The sequence below is a fragment of the Sabethes cyaneus genome, chromosome 2 (genome assembly GCF_943734655.1).
Source record: "Sabethes cyaneus chromosome 2, idSabCyanKW18_F2, whole genome shotgun sequence".
NCBI classification, from domain to species: domain Eukaryota; kingdom Metazoa; phylum Arthropoda; class Insecta; order Diptera; family Culicidae; genus Sabethes; species Sabethes cyaneus.
Genome location: NC_071354.1, coordinates 15,600,693 through 15,620,862, shown reverse-complemented (window position 1 = coordinate 15,620,862; position 20,170 = coordinate 15,600,693). Strand labels below are relative to the sequence as shown.

At 42.4% G+C, this 20,170-nt stretch overlaps 2 protein-coding genes across 2 annotated transcripts in view; both read left to right on the top strand.

Moving 5' to 3' along the window:
• The window catches only part of LOC128736591 (ryanodine receptor), a 56,501-nt gene that overhangs the window by 14,170 nt on the left and 22,161 nt on the right, over positions 1 to 20,170 (top strand). The window contains exons 5-13 of the mRNA XM_053831080.1: positions 12,110 to 12,298; positions 12,364 to 12,563; positions 12,627 to 13,151; positions 13,215 to 15,285; positions 15,347 to 15,427; positions 16,348 to 16,447; positions 17,420 to 17,529; positions 17,589 to 17,686; positions 17,753 to 17,977. Coding sequence (XP_053687055.1) covers positions 12,110 to 12,298; positions 12,364 to 12,563; positions 12,627 to 13,151; positions 13,215 to 15,285; positions 15,347 to 15,427; positions 16,348 to 16,447; positions 17,420 to 17,529; positions 17,589 to 17,686; positions 17,753 to 17,977 — 3,599 coding nt within the window. The remainder of the gene's footprint in view (positions 1 to 12,109; positions 12,299 to 12,363; positions 12,564 to 12,626; positions 13,152 to 13,214; positions 15,286 to 15,346; positions 15,428 to 16,347; positions 16,448 to 17,419; positions 17,530 to 17,588; positions 17,687 to 17,752; positions 17,978 to 20,170) is intronic.
• LOC128736593 (glutactin-like) lies at positions 5,289 to 7,741 on the top strand. The gene is made up of 5 exons (XM_053831083.1): positions 5,289 to 5,643; positions 5,711 to 6,232; positions 6,290 to 6,664; positions 6,724 to 7,054; positions 7,129 to 7,741. Exons 1-5 carry the CDS (start codon positions 5,302 to 5,304, stop codon positions 7,287 to 7,289), a joined length of 1,731 nt encoding a protein of 576 aa, XP_053687058.1. The 5' UTR covers positions 5,289 to 5,301; the 3' UTR covers positions 7,290 to 7,741.

Sequence of the window (20,170 nt, the reverse complement as noted above, 5' to 3'; positions counted from 1 at the left end):
ACTCTTATGTTGGTCTTCAAAACCAATTTTGGTCTTGAATGCCATCATTAGAGTGTAATAAAACCCAAATTGTTACTTGGGTTGCATCAATTGTACTCGCTCCAAGGCTACTCGTCGCCAATTCGTTGAGCACCTTCACCCTCGCAAATTGTTTTCAACCTGTTCGAGCCACCTAGCACGTTTGGGCCGTCTATTGCTGGTGCCGCACGTAACACCCGGCTGGTATCACGACGAGATAGGGATATAAGTTGCTGGATTAGAGGCTAGGGATCACCAGCGCCGTAGCGTGCAATGGCCCTCGCCAAGGGCGCTAACTCTAAGGGACGCCAAAAACGACCTGAACCTCAGTAAAGCACTCTCGAGTGTAGCGAAGTACTGGATATAGGTAGCTGCACGAATCTGACAGTCTCATTCTGCAAAAAATAATAAACTTGGAAAGAACACTGATATTCGAAATGATCTTCGGATCTTCGCCAAGACCGCCACAATGTCACACTACGGTCCTCTGGAACCAGATCCAAAATCTGTTACAAAACCTGTTAAAAATTTCGTTCAAAATAGGGTCCACAATCAAGTCTAAGTCTGTTCCAAAATCAGTAACAAAATTTGATAAAAAATGTGTTCCATGATATATTTAACTCATGTCCAAAATATGGTCCAGGTTCATTATCTGGTTCAAAATCTGATCAAAAATCTAATTGCTGGTTTAAAATCTGTTCATAAATCAGTTTTAGTATGTGGTCCAAAATTTGATCCAAAATCAGATTAAAATGTGCTTCAGAATCTGGTCCAGGCTCAAATCTAGTCTTGATCCAGTATGTAGTTTAAAATGTGGTCTAAAATCAGGCCCAGAATCTGATGGAGGTCCAACATCTGGTCCAGAATCTAGTTGAAATCTGTTCCGAAATTTAGTACAAAATCTGGAATAAAAATTCAAAACCTAATTTAAAACCTGGTTGATGGTTTAAAATATGATCAAAAATGTGGTCCAAAATCTGGTTTATATTCCGATCTAGTTCCACAATCTGGATCCAAATTTGATGCAAAATCTGAATGTGTATGGGTATGTAGAGGGGTAGCCACCATCATCCCTAGGGTTTCCCATTATATGCAAGTAGAATTATTGCAGAATCGAATTTATCTACCCAGTAACTTTCATGACCATGCTGTTCGTGAAGAACCAAAAGGGGTTGGGTAGATCTATAAGCAATGTCGCTTACATGATTCCAAGGCAATATAAGATACTCCTTACAGCATAGATTTCTAGATACATAACTTCGCCGTGTAAGCTTATCTAGCGTGATGATTTGTGTGCTAGAAGGGCGCGTTAAAATCCTCTCCGACCTTATATGGCTTGAGCTGGTTACCAGGTTACCACATCCCTCATCCAGTCTTCGATTCATTCGATACCCTGATGCTCCCTCCCCTTTACTATCATGATGGCATATGGCAATGTTATAAAATATGTGTTATATGTATATACAATATATATGATCAAAAATAGAACAATCTCACCAGCAATCCTTCGAATGGAATAGAGTTGCATCATTTGAGTTTCCATAAGTGCTACCATCATTAATTTAATTTTTTCTTCTGGTATCCATGAGCATTATTAAAACTTTTTTCGGCCAGAGTTTTCACTGAACAGTAGGAGGTGCTTCCTAATCGAAAAATCCTAAAATGCTAAAACGAAACAAATAATTAAAATAACTTATATTAAACTTACCTCCTAACAAGCTCCTGTGTCTCAGCCGTCACCCAAACTCGCAGTTTTGAGATCAGGTAGCCGGGAACCACCCAACATCGCATCTCCTAGCTTGCCTACTCAATAGAGCATTACCGGGTAAGGCCACGTGGAGGCGCTAGGTAGGGGCTTGTGATGGCTGAAGCAATGTTGGCCACTTCCTCATGTCATACCCCCCAAATTTGATGCAAAATCTGGTCCAAAATCTTAAAAAAGTGTGGTCCAAAATCGAGGTAAGGTCCACAATCTGGTCCAAGTCCAGGAACTGGTCAAAAATTTGTTTAAAAATGTGGTCCAAGATCTAATCTGCTTCAGCCCCAAGATCTGGTTCAGGTCCAGAATCTGATTCAAGATCTAATCAAAACTGAGGTTCAAAATGTGATAAAAGATGTGGTCCAAAACCTTCTTAAAAATCTGGTCCATATCTAATGCAGGTTCAGAATGTGGTCCAGACCCGGTCTTGAATCTGGATCCAAAATTTTATCCAAAGTCTGATTCAAAACCTGGTCAAAAATCGGATTAAAAATGTGGTTCAAAATTTGGTCCAGCATCAAGTCCAAACCTGTTCCAAAATCTAAAACAATAGCTGATAAAAAAATGCGGTTCGCAAATCTAGTCCAGGTCCAAAATGTGGTCCAGGTTCGGAATCTGATTCAAATCCTGATCCAAAATCTGGTTGGTGGTTTAAAAACTGATCAAAAAACCGAGACCCATAATCGGCTACAAGCCCAAAATCTGATCAAACATGTGGTCAAAAATCTGGTCCAGAATTTAGTCCAAATATGTCCCAAAATTTGTTACAAAATTTGGAACAAAATCTTATAAAAAAGTGGTCCATAATTTAGTCCAGACTTAGAATCTGGTTGGTGGTTTGAAATCTTATCAAAAGTAATATACTTGGAAGGAAGAAACGTGGGAGTGCTAAATCGGGTCTTCGCCAAGGGCGCCGCAATGTTACGCTACGGCTCTGGGGTTCACTATACGCATTAACCGTTACCAATTAGGTGGTATATACCGTACCGTTCACCAATTAAGTGGTGATCCACCTTGCAGTGTCATAGTTCACAAGAGCCGCGAATAATGTTGCTCGTTGTGCCATCTCGGTCCCGTCAGGTTACAACTTTACCAAAAAAGCCGAGCGCGTAGGGCGCTATATCTCTACATATTTGCGTTGATAAGAGGAAATGCTTATCAACTTTAGGAACAATAATGAAAGAACCTTCCTTGAGTACCTAATTTTTGTGTACAAGTAAAATAAGTCTGATTTTAAAGCATGCAGCCCTAGTTGCACAAGACCTAGCTGGTGCATTCCGTTTTCGGAACCTTCACTTTCAGTTTTTAGACTTCATAACCAGTTGTTAGAGTGCATGCTAGTTACGATCCTTTTAACTTTTTATATGTGCCCCCAGTCGGGATTCCCACATGCGACAACCGCTTAAAACAATGTCGTACGTCGATACCAAATGGGCGGCTTTTCTGTATTCTACCCAATATTTACCGATGAAACAGGAAAATGGAAGCTCATAACAGCCTCCAACGTTTGTCTGATAGCAACGGTGAGACGTCCGTCTTCTTTTATTCTAGATCATTGATGTGGTCTTTTGTGGACACTGCTGCTGTAAGTCGCATACCCTAAAGCAGGATCTGCAGCATGTTGTCGCAAAATTAGACTTTAGATTTGACTGTTATCTTGAGTAAAGGGTGTCCCACATCAAATTGCACCATGGAAGAAACGCTGTAGAAAATTATCCATTGGATATTTTCTCTTGAAAATTTGGGTAGAAGTAGTTTAGAGTGTATTGTTTACACTGTATTTTATCGCGGTCAGTTTTTCGAAAATAGAAAAAAATGACGTCACCCGAAAAGCAACGTCGCGAATTTATTTTGCGCAAACGCCTGGAAAATCCTCAACTCTCTCATAATGGATGATGAGACTTACGTCAAGGTGGACTTCCGGCAGCTTCCGGCTACTGTACTTCACTGCCCAGCACAAGTTTGATATTCCGGAGAAAGTAAGGATGCAGAAAGTTTCCAAATTGGCCCAGAAATACATGATTTGGCAACCGATCTGCTCGTGTGACAAACGGAATGCTCCGTTCGTGACTATCGGGACTGTAAACGGACAGATCTACCTCAAGGAGGGTCTATAGAAGTCTGCTTCCTCTGTCGAAGTAACACGAGGGCCCTACGATCTTCTGGCCGGATCTAGCTTCGTGTCACTATTTAAAGGATGGCCTGGAGTGGTACGCTGGTGCCAACGGGGCTACTTTCGTACCCAGGGACATGAACCCCACAGCAGTGCTTTGCTTTGGGCGTATATTATTGAAAGATTATTTCCCCTTTGGTTTAGTTCTGTTCATGGCCAGAACTTTCAATGTCACATGTCATGTCATGACAATGCCAAACATCATGCAAGCCAATGTAAAGTATCTATTCCTAAAATGATTCCAGTTTTAATACGTTTCTTCATCCTAAAAGAGCATGCGTTGAAGTCCGTAGAAAGAGCAGAAGTTTTTTTTGTGTACTTTTGCTTACCAAATTGTGCTTCAACTTAGGATGTTTCCAGCCTTCTTTTAGTGTGGATATTTTGAACGATTTAGCCATTGGCGGAACTAGGGGGGGCTAGAAAAAATGACTTGGCCGACCAATAAAACGGTCGAAAAAAATTCCGGGGCTATAGCCCCCCTAGAAATGAGCGCTAGTTCCGCCAATGGATTTAGCAATAGGCATCCTTTCTTCTGAACATACCTCGAATGAAAATACTATGGGTTGGATTTAACGCACCTTAATACCTATCTGTACAGCTCTCGTTCCGTGGTTCCAGTTTCATTAAAATGCGTTTGAGTCGCTACAAACCATTGACTTCAGCAAATTCAGCACTTCAGCTCATTTGAATCTGGACTACTTTCCACTTCCTTACAACTAGTACTAGTTGTTCTCCATAGATACATAAACAATGTACTAATTTCCATCACTGGAAATATTATTAACTCAATATGGATTGAATTTCCGATTTGTAAATTGAAATTCTTAGAACAACGTTTTCTTCTATCTTTATGCCCGAAGCCGCCTGTAGACAGTCTTTATTTTTCTCCTTAATACAAATTTTAAAAAAATCTGGCACAAGTGAAGACTAAAAAAGAAAAGCATGAAAGCACTTAGTAAAAATATGAACGTCCGTTTTACTGGAGTATTTGAAGTATATCATGAAGCCCATAATAAAAAATATTTACTGGTCTGGCAAAGGATTCGTCTTTTTCTAACTTGAAAGTTCTTCTAAATTCCTCACCTCAGGAACATCTTGGTCTGGGAGCCACCACACTCAAACCGAGCGAGTGAGAGTCACCACACCACATTTAAGTGATATTGTTGTGACGAGAGAATATTTACGGCGCGAAACAAATACGCAAACGGAAAGTGTAAATTGAACTGTATCGGTCATTAAGAGAGCAACCCAACCGATTCACGAACACATTGTCTTATCTCTTCGCTAACTTTATCAATACACGTTCCGCCAGCTGGTAAGTCGCCAGTGCAAGGTGTGCATTCGGTACGAAATGTTCGCTCATGTGGTAAAAATTGTGCCTCTTGTAATAATTGCGTGTCATTTGGTTCGGTGCCAAAGTGGGTCGAATATTTTAGTTAACATCCAAGATCTGGGAGTAGTTCGAGGCTCAACAGGTTACACGGCACGCACCAATCAGTCGTTTGCTAGCTTCTACAACATTCCTTATGCCGAACCACCAACCGGAGCGAGAAGATTCAAGGCGCCGGTTCGAATTTCGCCATGGAGCGCTGTTCGAGATGTGACTCAACCCGGCATAGAGTGTCCCCAGCCAGCTGATGGACACAATCAGAACATCGAAGATTGTCTCAGCTTATCTGTCTTCTCGAAAAACGTAAGCATCGGGTGGTTTGTTTTAAACAATGTTGCGAAATACATATTGCATAAAATTGCATTTACAGACCGCCGGCAGTTTCCCGGTGATGGTGTACGTCCATGGGGGCGGCTTTTATCTCGGATCAGCGGCAGAGTATCCTCCGCACTATCTACTAGAGCGTGACATAGTGCTGGTTGTCATTCAGTACCGATTAGGTCCGTTCGGATTCTTATCAACGTTAAGTGAAACAATCCCCGGAAATGCTGGCATGTTAGACATCATAATGGCCGTTGAATGGGTACGAAACCATATCGCCGATTTTGGTGGGAATCCTCAACGCATAACTCTTTTCGGTCAATCTGCCGGTGCGGCGGCTATCTCCGGATTACTTTACAGTCCTCTAGTTCCAACAAATTTATTCGATCAGGTGATCCTACAGTCCGGTGGATCAATGGCCAATTGGGCGGTCGTTCCCAATCCGGTGGAAAATGCGAAAAACATTGCTAAACTTGTAGGGTGCGATGTGGATGCCCCTTTAACAGCAATCGAACAGTGTCTCATGGAAGCGAGCACACATTCGCTTGTCGGTGCAACATTACCACATGTGGTGGGTTAGGTGAACATGTTTGTAAATAATCATCACTAATCGGATTAAAATTTCAAGTACAACATATTTATCGATGGCATGGAAGATATAAGCGGAATGGGAATGGTTGTTGGAGGACCATCAGGCTTCCTAGAGCGTACTCCGTACCAGAATGCTCGCCAAGGAGCTATGCGTCGCGATGTTCGAATGATGGGTGGAGTCACCAAACAGGATGGTTCTTTTCTGCTCAATAGTTTCTACGACCACTTGGTAGCTTCTGGCCGCGTCAACGATTCAATGTACGTTCAATTCGAACTGATCGATACCATGAACCGTATTATGCAGTTGGACGAAAATTCCGGCGCACTGCTAGCCTTCGAAATAGACACACTGTTCAGTGAAAGCGACCTATACAGTGGGAACTTTACACGAATGGCTAAAGGTTTGATCGACGTAAGTTCTTAGCGTTCCTAGTTTCATTCATGTCGTACTTAACGGTGATTTCGTCACAGATTGCCGGAGCGATTGCGCTGAAAGGTCCAGTACTGAGAGACATACAAGCGAATGTTAGAATCAGCGAGAAAGAAACTTACTTGTACACCTTCGACTATGCAGGAGAGCACACACGTTTTGGATATGGAAAGGATACTTCGCGCTATCCGTACAGTGGAGGCGTTCATCATTCGGATGAAAATATTTACCTGTTCCCGTTTCCGGAGGAAATGGCCAACTTAAACGAAGCCGATACTGAAATGTCGGAAATAATGCTTGATTTGTGGACATCCTTTGCGAGCAATGGAGTTCCGTTTTCGAATAATACTCCACCATGGCAACCGGTTGAAAGTATGTATCTCAGGAACATTCAACAATTTCCTTTAGCGGATATTTTTTTTACCATTTTGGTAATTGTATTTTAGGTTTATTTGGACCCTACATGCACATTGACGCACCGGCTAGCATCGGGCAGAATTTCTATCGTGAACTGTCGACTACTGTTAGATCAAATGCGTTCAGTAATCTGGGAAAATTCGCATTGATAGTCTGCTCAAGTTTAACGGTCATTCTGTTGCGCGTTTAAAATTAATCTAAGAATGGCAGTCCACAAGCTAGTCAACTGTTTTAACAGCTTAGATTGAATAAGAATTAGTAACATTACATTTAGTCAGTGACGCACTTTTCGTTAGTATTTTATACAGCTGAGAGTTTATACAGTAATATATTTTTTTAAGTCGCAAGTAATACAGTCAAATTTCGTTAATTGCACTAAACTTACCGCCGATTTTGGCAAAAACCTTAATTAATTAAGCTGAGCTGTTTTCACTAACAGTTCAAGTGTTGTTCATGTCATCTTTTGGCTTAATCAGATCAGCCCGGCTAACGAAAGATTTTTTCAAAATCGACGATAAGCTCAGTGCTATAAACGAAATTTGACTGTATATGGATCCATTTATTGTAAGCGTTTCGGAAGCTTTAAAGCTTAATTTAAAAAAACGTGTATTATCAATCGTGAATGAAAAAAATTTTTAGATTGCTCAATAAATTTATATGAATAATAAACGTTTTGATGAATAATCACGGTTTGTGTCAAACAGGTAGAAAACTTGTCCAATCACATTTTAACTGATAATGATTCGATGATAGCTTTGTTATGAGTTATGAAGTTATGATTGTCGTCAGGTCGCCTTTAAATGCTTACCAAACGATCCATTATTATGGAAGTACGATTTCAAACTTCAGCAGTTTAGCCAAGTTTCGATTGATGTGCAGATGAAGTAGGCCATGGCAAATAATTTATCATGTTCTTGTCCTTCCAATGTTGGGCTACAGAAGGGGGCGGGGACATTCTGTTTTAAATCATGCAAAAATCGTTATGCATTTTTATTTAAAGTTTAATAGTGATAGCTAAACCTTTTCTTACTTTTTACATGTGCGTTATTCTTTTCCACTTCTGTTTCGTGTTAGAACCGCTAACCCTCCGTACACTCATTTTTCGAGTTCTTCAGACGCTGAAGTCCACAGATAATAGATTTTACAGGAAAAAAGTTTACTCAGATTCAACAATTTTTTGCCCCCTGATTTTTAAAGCCAATTTTTAAGAGAGGGGTAGGGGTGACAAAAAATTTTAAAACAATTTGCAATGGCCTTACTTAGAAATACATGTTGCTGCAACCAAGCATCGCAAAGTAAATATTTTTCCATGATAATTTAAGTAAACTGTATAAGAATAATCAATAAAAGGTTTACACATTTGTTTCCTAAGAGGTGTAAAAGCCAAAAAAAATTGAAATAACAACGTTCCAATTCTTGAAAACTTTTTAAACGTGTATTTCTTCTTCATAATCTAACAGTAACAACAATTTCACGATTGTGTTATTTTTGTTCCTAAGCTATGACCGGAAAACTAAAGATTACCGACATTACATGAGCGATCCTTAGGCTTTTGGTTATATCTCAAAGACAAACCAGAACTCTATAGGGAAGTTTTTGTCACTTAATGATGGTGAATTGGCCGGCACTTTTCAGATGTCGCGGACGTGCGGTCCCTCCGGGGACCAAACATCGCCTCGGACCACTATCTTGTAGTAAGCAAAATTCGCGCCAGATTGTTCAACGCATTCAAATCGAGACCAACGGGGAAGACAGGATTGAACATTAGGCGGTTATCAGCGGAAGGAGCTGCTGCAGAGTACTCTCGGGAAACTGATGAGCGAATCGGTAACCAAATTGGAGAGAACCTGAACGAGCAGTGGAAGTTTAACGACCCTAGCCTCTGTCTAACCCAATTTAGACAAATTAACCTAGACCCGAAGGAACAAATGGCGGCCAATCCGTGCAAAGTAAAACCAACTGCGTTCGTCAGAACGTGGAACATGCGGCCCGGTTTTACAATGGTTCTCACATGGTGACCTCGCCTAGGGAAATAGAGTAGGTGAGGAAAATTTTCCATTTCGGTAGCTTAGTTTACGACCCGCTGTATGGTGAAAATATACGAGTTGATTCTTGACACGTCCAGCCGGATAGTTGGCTCACGGAGAAAAAACGTTTTCCTTATTCGGGGCTGTTCCCCAAATTTTTAGTATTAAGCCGTAGGGTAGCACCCGGCAACCCTACAGAAGCACATACACGATGCGATCAGTATTGCAACACAGCGTTGAGTACTACTACTGCAGCCACTTCCAGTGAGTTATTCAACGCAGAGTGCCAGCGAGTGGCTGATGGAAAGAATCGAGATGCTAGAGCTGCGAAAAAGAGGTTGCACCGTAGTAAGAAACGTCAGCACAGGATTGCGTTCTTGCGGAGACGGAGAAATGCTAGTAAGGCACGATACAAGAAGCTTCTTCAAAACGATCAACAGAAACAGGAACTGGACCAGGCCAACTCCAGTTATGTGCAACGATAAGGTGGGAACCTGATTACCGAAAGATCGCAGGTGACCAGGTGTTCGATACAGCATTTCGATGTACTGTTGAATGATGGACAAGATAGAGCTACCAACACAAACAGGATTACGATTTTGGACGATCCACAAGCTGTGGATCCATCAACTTTTCACGGAGTTAAAAAAGCAGCTAGAGAGTTGGAAAACGGCAACAGCTGAAAAGGCTAGCACCCATACCGAACTTTTGAAAGTCAGGAGCGAACGGCTGTATTGTGCAATCCATCAGGCAATACTAAAGGTATGGACTGAGGAGGAACTGGTTGGAAAGTTTCATACGTCCTATCTACAAAAAGGATCGTCGACTTGAATGCAGCAATTATCGAGGCACTACTCTCCTCAATGCTTCATACAAAGTTCTCTCTCTCTCTTCAATCTTGAATAAGGCCGTTTCAGAAACCTTTGTTGACGCTGGTATTCCAGTCTTCGAGAGGGACGGTCAAAGATGGACTAAATGCTCACCTTACGATAGATCCACAATAAATTCCGGCAATTTCACTTGCAGACTCACCACTTGTTTATAGACTTCAAGGCGACGAACAATTCAGTTGAACAAAATAAGCTATGGCGGATTATGGATTATGTTTTTTAACAAAACTAATTAGGCTAGTAGGTACTACCCTTGATGGTTCGAAATCAAGCGTCAGGATAGACTGTGAGACACTCGTTTGTGACGTTAGATGGTTTGAACCAAGGTGAGGGGCTATCAAACTTTCTGATCAACATTGCATTAGAAAGTGCTATTCGAACGGCAGGCATGCAGAAAAGCGGTCCCTCAGCGGCATATTAGACAAAGAAGTGTGACGCAAGCGCATAAATCAAGAAATATACCAAGTAAACTAAGATGCAGATATTGTGATGCTACTGAAACACGACAGGCCATCAATTCATCCCATCAATGCTATTGTTGGCTATGATAACCATGCAAAGATCCCATTCAGCGTTAAAGAAATGAATTGTATTCACTTTCGTAGTCCTACAACTTATACGTAGACAACTTATTAATTCGGCACATGTCATCAAAGCCAAAAAACTGTTCATAGCCTCAAAATCTGCTATGTAAAAGTCGTGATAAACGGCTTAAGCATGGTCTGAAAAGCGATACTCGAGATTCAAATCCAGCGTCAACAATAAAAGTGGATTATGCTTGCAGTGCTTGACAAGCGATGTTGGGGCTTCGAGAACTGAGCAACGTTGCACTAGTTCTTCACTGACGAAATACAGTTTGAGCAAACGGTGACTTACATTCAAAATCCCATTCAGCCGCTTCAGTCCAGCACTGAGACTTATGACTTGTAGGCAAAATTCTTTAATATTGAACAATAATTGGTGACTTAAAAGTAAAACTTTGGCCCAAAAAGGACAAGTCATTTTGGAAAACTTGTTTCGAACCTAATTATGGAATGGCAATGCAGCAATCTAAATGTTAAATAATAATTAAATTTAGGTCGAAAATGTATATTTTAGGTTAAACGATAACCTTTATTACAAATATTGAATAAATCAGAGTTTTACGCACAATCCCCTACCGAGTGAAATGAAAAATTTAATCAAAAACTATAGATGCATTTTTCTTCACATTAAATACGTCAAACCGTTAAATGATAGCAATCACCAATTATTGTTATATGTTAGCAAATAATAGTGATTTATGTGGCATTTGACGCAACCATAAAAGATTTTAATGATATCACAACTATTCACAATCTTGGAAATTTTTTCACATACATTGCTATCAAAAATACAAACAACTCAGGAAATGTTGTGGAGATAAAACTGCCTCCAGTAAAACACTCTCCATTTAGCGACAAAAAGCCTTTCATCTATGTATGTATGTACCTATGTAGATTAAATTCTGCCTCCTTTCATCAGCTGAGGTAGAATATAATCGATATACACCGAGCTTTTACACGCGGTTATATACTGCATGAAACTCTTTAGTGGTTTTAGACAATCGTCAACTCAAAATATTCTACCAATAACAAAAATTGAACAAAAACTGGTACGGTTCTTAAAACCACCAAAAAAGGATCTAAATGTACGCTCGATATGCAAGGTGTTGAGCCACCATACCGCCGGTTTCCTGCCAACGTCTAACCGACTTCTAGTTAACAGTCGCATTTACCCATTTCTCCGCGGCGCGCGCTCGAAGATTTACGACTTAACAAGGCAATATTGCGTGACTAGCAGCACTATTTTCTACATCATTACGGGATTACATCAATCCGTTGTTTCACTCTAGTAGTAGCTCGATACGATTGAGTCTATTGACTATCGCACAACACGGCAGTGATTTTCTGGAGAAGAAAGCACGCAGAAAGGAACGAAAATTGGGTCAATGCACCGGAATTTAATTTCCTCAAAGACAATTTCAATCAATTCGCTATCGGTCGATCAATTTCTGCAGCGTGGTTCTCGCTAGTTTACATGTTTCACTCCATTTATTAACGCCATCTATTTAGTACCTAGCTTGCCTATCGACTTCGTCGTCCAACGACAAACTATCGTTCGATGTAGGTTTGCAGGAGCATAGCCAGGGTGAGGCCTGCTGGTGGACTGTACACCCGGCCAGCAAACAACGTTCCGAGGGTGAGAAGGTTCGTGTCGGTGACGATTTGATCCTGGTGTCCGTTGCTACCGAGCGCTATCTGGTAGGTTCTAAAACATTGATTAAAATCAGCTACTGAATTAGCTAATCCATGTTCATTTGGTACAGCACACGACAAAGGAAAATGACCAATCGGTTGTGAACGCTAGCTTCCACGTAACTCACTGGAGTGTTCAGCCCTACGGTACCGGCATCTCCCGCATGAAGTATGTCGGTTACGTCTTCGGTGGCGATGTTCTTCGCTTCTTTCACGGCGGCGATGAGTGTCTCACAATACCTAGTACATGGGGAGAGGATCCTGGGCAGAAGTAAGATCTCCCAATACAAGCGTTTCACTTTAGTACTAATCCATTTGATTCCTTTCATTTCAGCATCGTCGTCTACGAGGGTGGTTCGGTGATGTCCCAGGCAAGATCACTTTGGCGACTGGAACTGGCACGGACGAAATGGGCCGGCGGCTTCATCAACTGGTCGCACCCGATGAGAATTCGACATTTGACCACCGGCCGCTACCTGGGCGTCAACGATAACAACGAGCTGATTCTGACGCCTCGCGATCAAGCTACAACCTCGCAGACTGCCTTCGTACTACGCTCGGAGAAAGACGACCAGAAGGTGGTTCTGGAGGACAAGGATCTGGAGGTGATCGGTGCTCCGATTATCAAATATGGCGATTCAACGGTTATTATGCAACACTACGAGACTAGCTTGTGGGTCAGCTACAAGAGCTATGAAACGAAAAAGAAAGGCGTTGGCAAAGTAGAGGAAAAACAAGCCATCCTACACGAGGAGGGCAAAATGGACGACGGATTGGACTTCTCCCGCTCGCAGGAGGAAGAATCCAGAACCGCTCGAGTGATTCGCAAGTGTAGTCATCTGTTCACTAAATTTATCAGGTATGATTTCCAAAACTGATGGGTTGAGTTCACGTCTAATGGAAAGAAAAAACTTATTTTCAGTGGCCTTGAAACCCTGCAGGAGAACCGCCGTCACTCGATCTTCCTGCAGACTGTCAACCTAGGCGAGATGGTCATGTGCCTGGAGGATCTGATCAACTACTTCGCTCAACCGGAAGACGACATGGAGCATGAGGAGCGCCAAAACCGGCTGCGAGCTCTGCGGAACCGACAGGATCTGTTCCAGGAGGAAGGAGTGTTGAATTTGATTTTAGAAGCCATTGATAAAATCAATGTGATTTCGTCGCAGGGATTCCTGGCTTCATTCCTAGCGAGCGACGAGTCTGGCCAGAGCTGGGAAATGATTTCCGGTTACCTGTATCAACTGTTGGCGGCCATTATTAAGGGTAACCATACCAATTGCGCTCAGTTCGCCAACTCGAACCGGCTGAACTGGTTGTTTTCCCGACTCGGCTCGCAAGCTTCTAGCGAAGGCTCAGGCATGTTGGATGTATTGCACTGTGTTCTCATTGATTCCCCGGAAGCATTGAACATGATGAGAGACGAGCATATCAAGGTTATTATTTCGCTGCTGGAAAAGCACGGTCGTGACCCGAAAGTACTGGATGTTCTGTGTTCCCTGTGCGTCGGTAATGGAGTAGCCGTGCGTTCTTCGCAGAACAATATCTGCGACTTTTTACTACCAGGGAAGAACCTACTACTGCAGACCGGTTTAGTCGATCATGTAGCCAGTATTCGCCCGAACATCTTCGTCGGACGAGTTGAAGGCTCCGCTGTCTATCAGAAGTGGTACTTTGAAGTTACGATGGATCATATCGAGCAAACGACGCACATGACGCCGCACCTGAGAATCGGGTGGGCTAACATGACCGGTTACGTGCCGTACCCAGGAGGTGGCGAGAAGTGGGGTGGCAATGGCGTCGGTGATGATCTGTTTTCCTATGGATTTGATGGTGTCTATTTTTGGTCGGCTGGACGTAAAACTCGTGTAGTGCCCGTGGATATTACGGAACCGTTCATCAAAAAGGGAGACGTCATCGGATGTACTTTGGATCTGAGCGTTCCGATTATCCGATTCACGTTCAATGGTGAACCAGTGCATGGATGCTTCACGGAGTTTAATCTGAATGGAATGTTTTTCCCCGTAATGAGCTGCTCGTCTAAGCTGAGTTGTCGGTTTCTGTTTGGTGGCGATCACGGTCGCCTTAAATTTGCTCCACCGATCGGGTTTTCACCTCTAGTGCAGTGCCTTATGCCCCACCAAAATCTTAGCTTGGATCCCTGTTTCTACTTTGGTAATCTGAACAAAAATGTACTGGCCGGACCCTGGATGGTAGAAGATGATACGGCCTTTGTTCCAAAGCCTGTTGACACCACGACCGTAACCCTGCCGGCGTCCGTGGAAACCATCAAGGATAAACTGGCGGAGAACATCCACGAAATGTGGGCATTGAATAAGATCGAAGCCGGTTGGACTTGGGGCGAGCGTCGCGATGACCTTTATCGAGTTCATCCGTGTTTGACATCTTTCGAGAAGCTGCCTGCCCCCGAAAAACGATACGATTGTCAGCTAGCCGTTCAGACGTTGAAAACAATCCTTTCGCTGGGATACTACATCTCAATGGACAAACCACCGGCAAGAATTCGTCCAATTCGTTTACCGAACGATCCATACATGCAAGGCAACGGCTACAAACCGGCACCACTAGATCTAAGTGCTGCCGTTCTGACTCCAAAGATGGAGGAGCTAATCGATCTGCTCGCGGAAAATACTCACAATCTATGGGCAAAAGAGCGTATCCAGCAAGGCTGGACTTACGGTTTGAACGAGGACGGAGAAAACCGCCGAAGTCCTCATTTGGTCCCTTATGGTAAGGTTGATGAAGCCATCAAGAAGGCCAACCGGGACACAGCTTCCGAAACGGTTCGTACTCTTCTGATCTATGGGTACAACCTGGATCCACCAACAGGAGAAGCCAACGAAGCATTGGCTGCGGAAGCGCTTCGGCAGAAGTTTTCAGCTTTCAGAACCTACCGTGCAGAGAAGACCTACGCTGTTACATCTGGCAAGTGGTATTTTGAGTTTGAAGTTTTGACCGCCGGACCGATGAGGGTAAGTTTCATAGATTCAATGGAAAAGATCGCTAAATTTACGGAAATTTTTCATCTTGTAGGTGGGTTGGGCACGCGCTGATTGCAATCCTGGCACGATGCTAGGTAGTGACGAATCTTCCTGGGCGTTCGATGGGTATAATGTAAGTATTCCATTAGATGCTTTGTCCCGTCATCATCCCACCACAACAGTCCATCAATCTACTCGCTCGTACACCCCTCTACAGTCAGTCTGGCCAACAAAGTACAGTTTAAAAAATTAGTAGCATTGACACATGTTCACCCTTACCGTTAAAACCCTTGAACTAGATTAAATGAACGTTTGTATCTGAAACCTTTTCCCTGCACCTAAACCGCTGATCACACTCCTGGGCCCGTTGGGTGTTTGGGCCATTCCTTGCTCGACACGCGCGCGCGTAGGCACGAAAACTGCACCAACACACTGTTGAAGATTTCGGTAGACGCTACCTGATTGGAGATGTTATCGGTTGCTTCATTAACGTCCAAGAGCGGACAATGAGTAAGCAAACCTCGTGGAGGACGACAGCTTCGTGTTTAACCTTGTTTTGTTTTTTGTTACTTTTTGCGTCGCACACGTGTTTAAATACTTTTTTTCCGTACTCAGTCACCTGTGGTCGTCTTCTTGAATCATGTAACTGTCGGTCAACTTGCCACACAGTAAGCTTCGAACCGACGACGACACCTTTTTGATGATTCTGCTTTTGGAAACCAAAATCAAAGATATCTATGTCGACACATCCCATCGCCCTCTCTGATTAGCTGTTGATGTTTAGCAAATCGAGTCTTCGTCTCGTTCGACTTAACATTGTTTTTTTTCTCTCTTCTCTTTTTCTCTCTATCTCTCTCGTCCGTTCTGTACAACGCCGTATCTTGATCACGCCTTCCATATTCATCATCTCCCGTTCATTCGCACTAACACAAAACACAATCTTTCGTCACACATATGAACTGCACAAACACACACATATTCATGTCCAAACACCTACACCATGATTGGTTAATCCGTATTTCGAAATCTTCTGAAAACTACAAAAATTTATAGGAAGAAAAAGTGTCTGGAGGTGCAACGGAATCGTTCGGCAAACAGTGGGTACCTGGCGATATAGTTGGTGTATTTCTTGACTTAGTGGATCATACGATCAGTAAGAACTTCAAATTTTAGACCAAAATCAAGAGCTCGATTGCAACAATATTAACTTTCGATATGCAACAATTAATATCTTTCTTGGCAAAGCAAGCAGCAACCGCCTACTTTGCATACTATATTATCACTAGTTTAATTTCTTACATAACCACAATATCAACGCTTACAGTATTTAGTATATACTTGCAACTCTAGTTTCATCAGAGAATAGTCGAAACTATATATAACCGAACTGGTAGATATTACTGCCGTATTTTTTTCTGCCCCAATAGCAGACAGTAGTGCAGATTACTCATCTCTGTACAGTTCGTTCTGATTGGCCAGCGCTTTTTCTTATGCGAAATTGTCTTGTTTGGATTTATTTCCTGTCTGATTTGCAATTGGTTGTTCCATTTTGATTTTGTTTTTAAATCTGTTCCGCACCCCGACTACTACTACTACTACACACGAGCACCTACTCGCAGGTCGCAACACCTTTCTGTACAGCAATCGCTGAGAAAAGTAGAAGAGAATGTGACAAAAAAATATATATATCCCGATTTGTTAGCATGCATGAGAATTGGATGACTTTTAAATTGAAATTTTTTCGCAGTATCATCACCATTTCATCTCTTAGTTCATCCACTGAAAAGCGTACCATGAATGGCAGCACCGAGTGTTAATGGCTCAAAAATAACAAATAATCATCGAGCGATTTGTTTCCGATCTGTGCGCCTATCACTGTGGTTGATAGAGAATAATGTGACTAACATAGTTCTTTTTTTCTTGTTAGATATATACTAACATCGTTTTCATTGATTTCGATAATAATACCTAATCGCTTTCTGTAAACAAATATTGCATAAAATGCTGAAAGCATGACTTTGCTCTTTCGGTTGCTGCAACAGATGATTTTTTTCTATAATATCGCTTATTTTCTTGTTCTAAAAATTCTATTGCGGAAAAACTAATATACTTAAAATTCCTGTAGGTTTCTCATTGAACGGCGAACTGCTGATGGATGCTCTTGGAGGTGAAACCACGTTTGCCGATGTCAATGCTCCGGAAGGAGTGGGATTCGTCCCAGCTTGCACCATTGGAGTAAGAATCACTTATGGAATTAAGCTTCGAAGTTAAATACTAACTTCTTCCTCATCCAGATCGGACAGAAAGCTCGGGTCGTCTACGGACAGGATGTGGATTCGCTGAAATGGTTCACCACCTGCGGTCTCCAGGAAGGTTACGAACCATTCTGTGTGTAAGTATTAGATCCAACTCCAAATTGGCTTAAATTCAAATAAGAATAACATTTTTTCCAATGTAGTAATATGAAACGCGCCGTCACGCACTGGTACACCAAGGATCAACCGATCTTCGAAAACACCGAGGACATCCCCGATTGCAAAATCGACGTCACCCGTATTCCGGGAGGTGCCGATACGCCACCGTGCTTGAAGATCTCGCACAACACCTTCGAAACGATGGAGAAAGCCAACTGGGAATTCTTGCGGCTGTCGCTTCCGGTTACCTGCGAAGCGACCTTTATCAGGTACGTTGACATCATCCCCAAGTAACAATTTGGGTTTTATTACACACTTATGATGGCATTTAAGACCAAAATTGGTCTTCAAAACCGTCATAAAACTACAATAAAACCCACATTGTTGCATGGGTCTGATTATTCAATAGTCAATACGAATGAAGTCAGTCAAATGCTTTTGTATCTCTATCTCTTTCGTCGTTTCTTATACCGCGAAATATATACCTATTTAATCAACCAACAACCACTTACATAATTCTGCGCGGCTGGGATAAAAATTTTCGGGGACAATCCTGTTCTGCTTAATCGACATTCTTTGTTTCACGAAAAAATTAATTCAAGCAACAGATAAAACTTGCATAACTGCATCTTCTTAGGCAGCTTAAAACCAGGCTACTTCGTGTCATACTCCGTCGCGAATTCCTGGATCGTCTTGATACTCGCACAGCAGTTTTAACCTAGTCAAGCCATCTAGAAGAGCTGGTACCGGGTTTCACCCCAATAGCGGCCAGCAGCCTCGCAATATTGTCAGCCTACCACAACCTTCCGACTTTCACCAAGTGAGTGTGTGATGGGAATCTCAATTCGCAATTTGTCGAATCTCTTTGCTAATGTTGTTGTCTGCGCTAACCTGAGATCCCGAATATATGAACTTATCAAATACATCAAGCTCATCGCTGTCAATAGCCACTGTCCGTGTGAGGCGACCGTTGCTTTCTTTGGCACATCACATCACTGTTCTTAGACTAGTTTTCATTCATAGCTGTTTCCGTTCGACTGCATCGCATGCTGCCTTGAAATCCATGAAAAAATGATGCGTCGCGTGAGTACGTTGTACTCGTTAGATTTCTGAAGTATTTGTCAGAGAATTAAAAATCGGTCCATAGTGGTGCGGGCCCCATACACCTTGCAGTACGTTGTAGGTGGCGCTAATCAGCGTAATGCCGCGGTTTTTACAGTAATTGAGCCGATCCCGATTTTTGTATACGGAACAATGCACTTCTTCTATTCATTTTTCCGGTAAATTTTCCTCCCAGACCATTAAATTTCCAATGAAGTGCTCTTAATAGTAGTTCCTTACCATGCTTGTAGAGTTCGGAGAGGAGTCAGTCCTTTCCGGTGTTTTCAAGCTGAATCTTCTCGGGATCAGGAGACCTTACGGTTGTGAACACTCAGGTTTTTTTTTCAACTAGTACCGCCGTTGCTGCCTCAGGGTATGGGAGAGCATATCTTGCCCCATCCGAAGCACCTAGCTCCACAGAGTAAGTCAGAGCATTATCCAATAGGTGTGTGAGGCTCCTCGGGAGCTTAACCTGCCATCATTTCGAATATGTTCGATTTTATACATTGTTTGTTGTTCAGGAGACTTGGTAACCTTGAGGATATTTTGTGGACCTCGCGATGAAAATTAAATTGGACATTGCCGCCCAGGATCATCCGCATTTTCTCGTGTTTGAGAAACACCTCTGTATTCCATATTCTGATAGAAAACTATCAAGGCCCCTGTAGATTACAAGAGGTTTTAGAGACTTCTTTGACAATCGAGTGATTGTAAGTTCGAGCCTTAGTAGAATCAACGCATACAACTGTAGCATCCTGGTACTTATGGCCTATTAGAGGACTTGTTTTGGTTGTGTAATGTGTTTTAATGACACATTATTTGGGTAGTTGCCGATAGCGTGTAGTTGGCGCAAAGAGAAAGTGTCGGGTGTCGGCTGACAGCTTCCCGCGCAAATGGGATAAATAGTCAGTTTGTGTTAGATGGTGAACCACAGGACATCACATTGGCGATCTTTTGGCCAAATTGTACCTTCGGTGTGATTTTAAAGGTAAAACCTGAGGTAAGCAAGATTGAGCTGGTAAAAGCCCATGACCAATCCGTGTTAAAGTTGAGCCGGCGAGAGAGCCATGGCCAACGTGTATTATGATTAAGTGGGGAAAAGCTCATAGGAAACATTTGTTAGACTAATCTCAAGTTTTTAGTCTTGACCTTGAAATCCGGTCATACATATATATTAATATTTTTTGAAACGATGGTTCTACAATTGATGAAGGGACGGTCCAGCGCCTCTATGGTTCAAAGGTACAAGTACCAGCGAACCACATGCCCTGGCGGGTGTTGAGGGTTCAAATCCGGTTATAATCTCAGATTATAGCTTGGTTCGACTCATGCACCTTCCAGCATTAGACAAACGGTAGGAG

Excerpts from the sequence above, each read along its gene's own strand:
- LOC128736593 (XM_053831083.1), top strand. The coding sequence starts at position 5,302 with ATGTTCGCTCATGTGGTAAAAATTGTGCCTCTTGTAATAATTGCGTGT. Across the intron at positions 5,644-5,710 it reads TATCTGTCTTCTCGAAAAAC|ACCGCCGGCAGTTTCCCGGT; the intron begins GTAAGCATCGGG and ends TTGCATTTACAG. Across the intron at positions 6,233-6,289 it reads GTGCAACATTACCACATGTG|TACAACATATTTATCGATGG; the intron begins GTGGGTTAGGTG and ends TAAAATTTCAAG.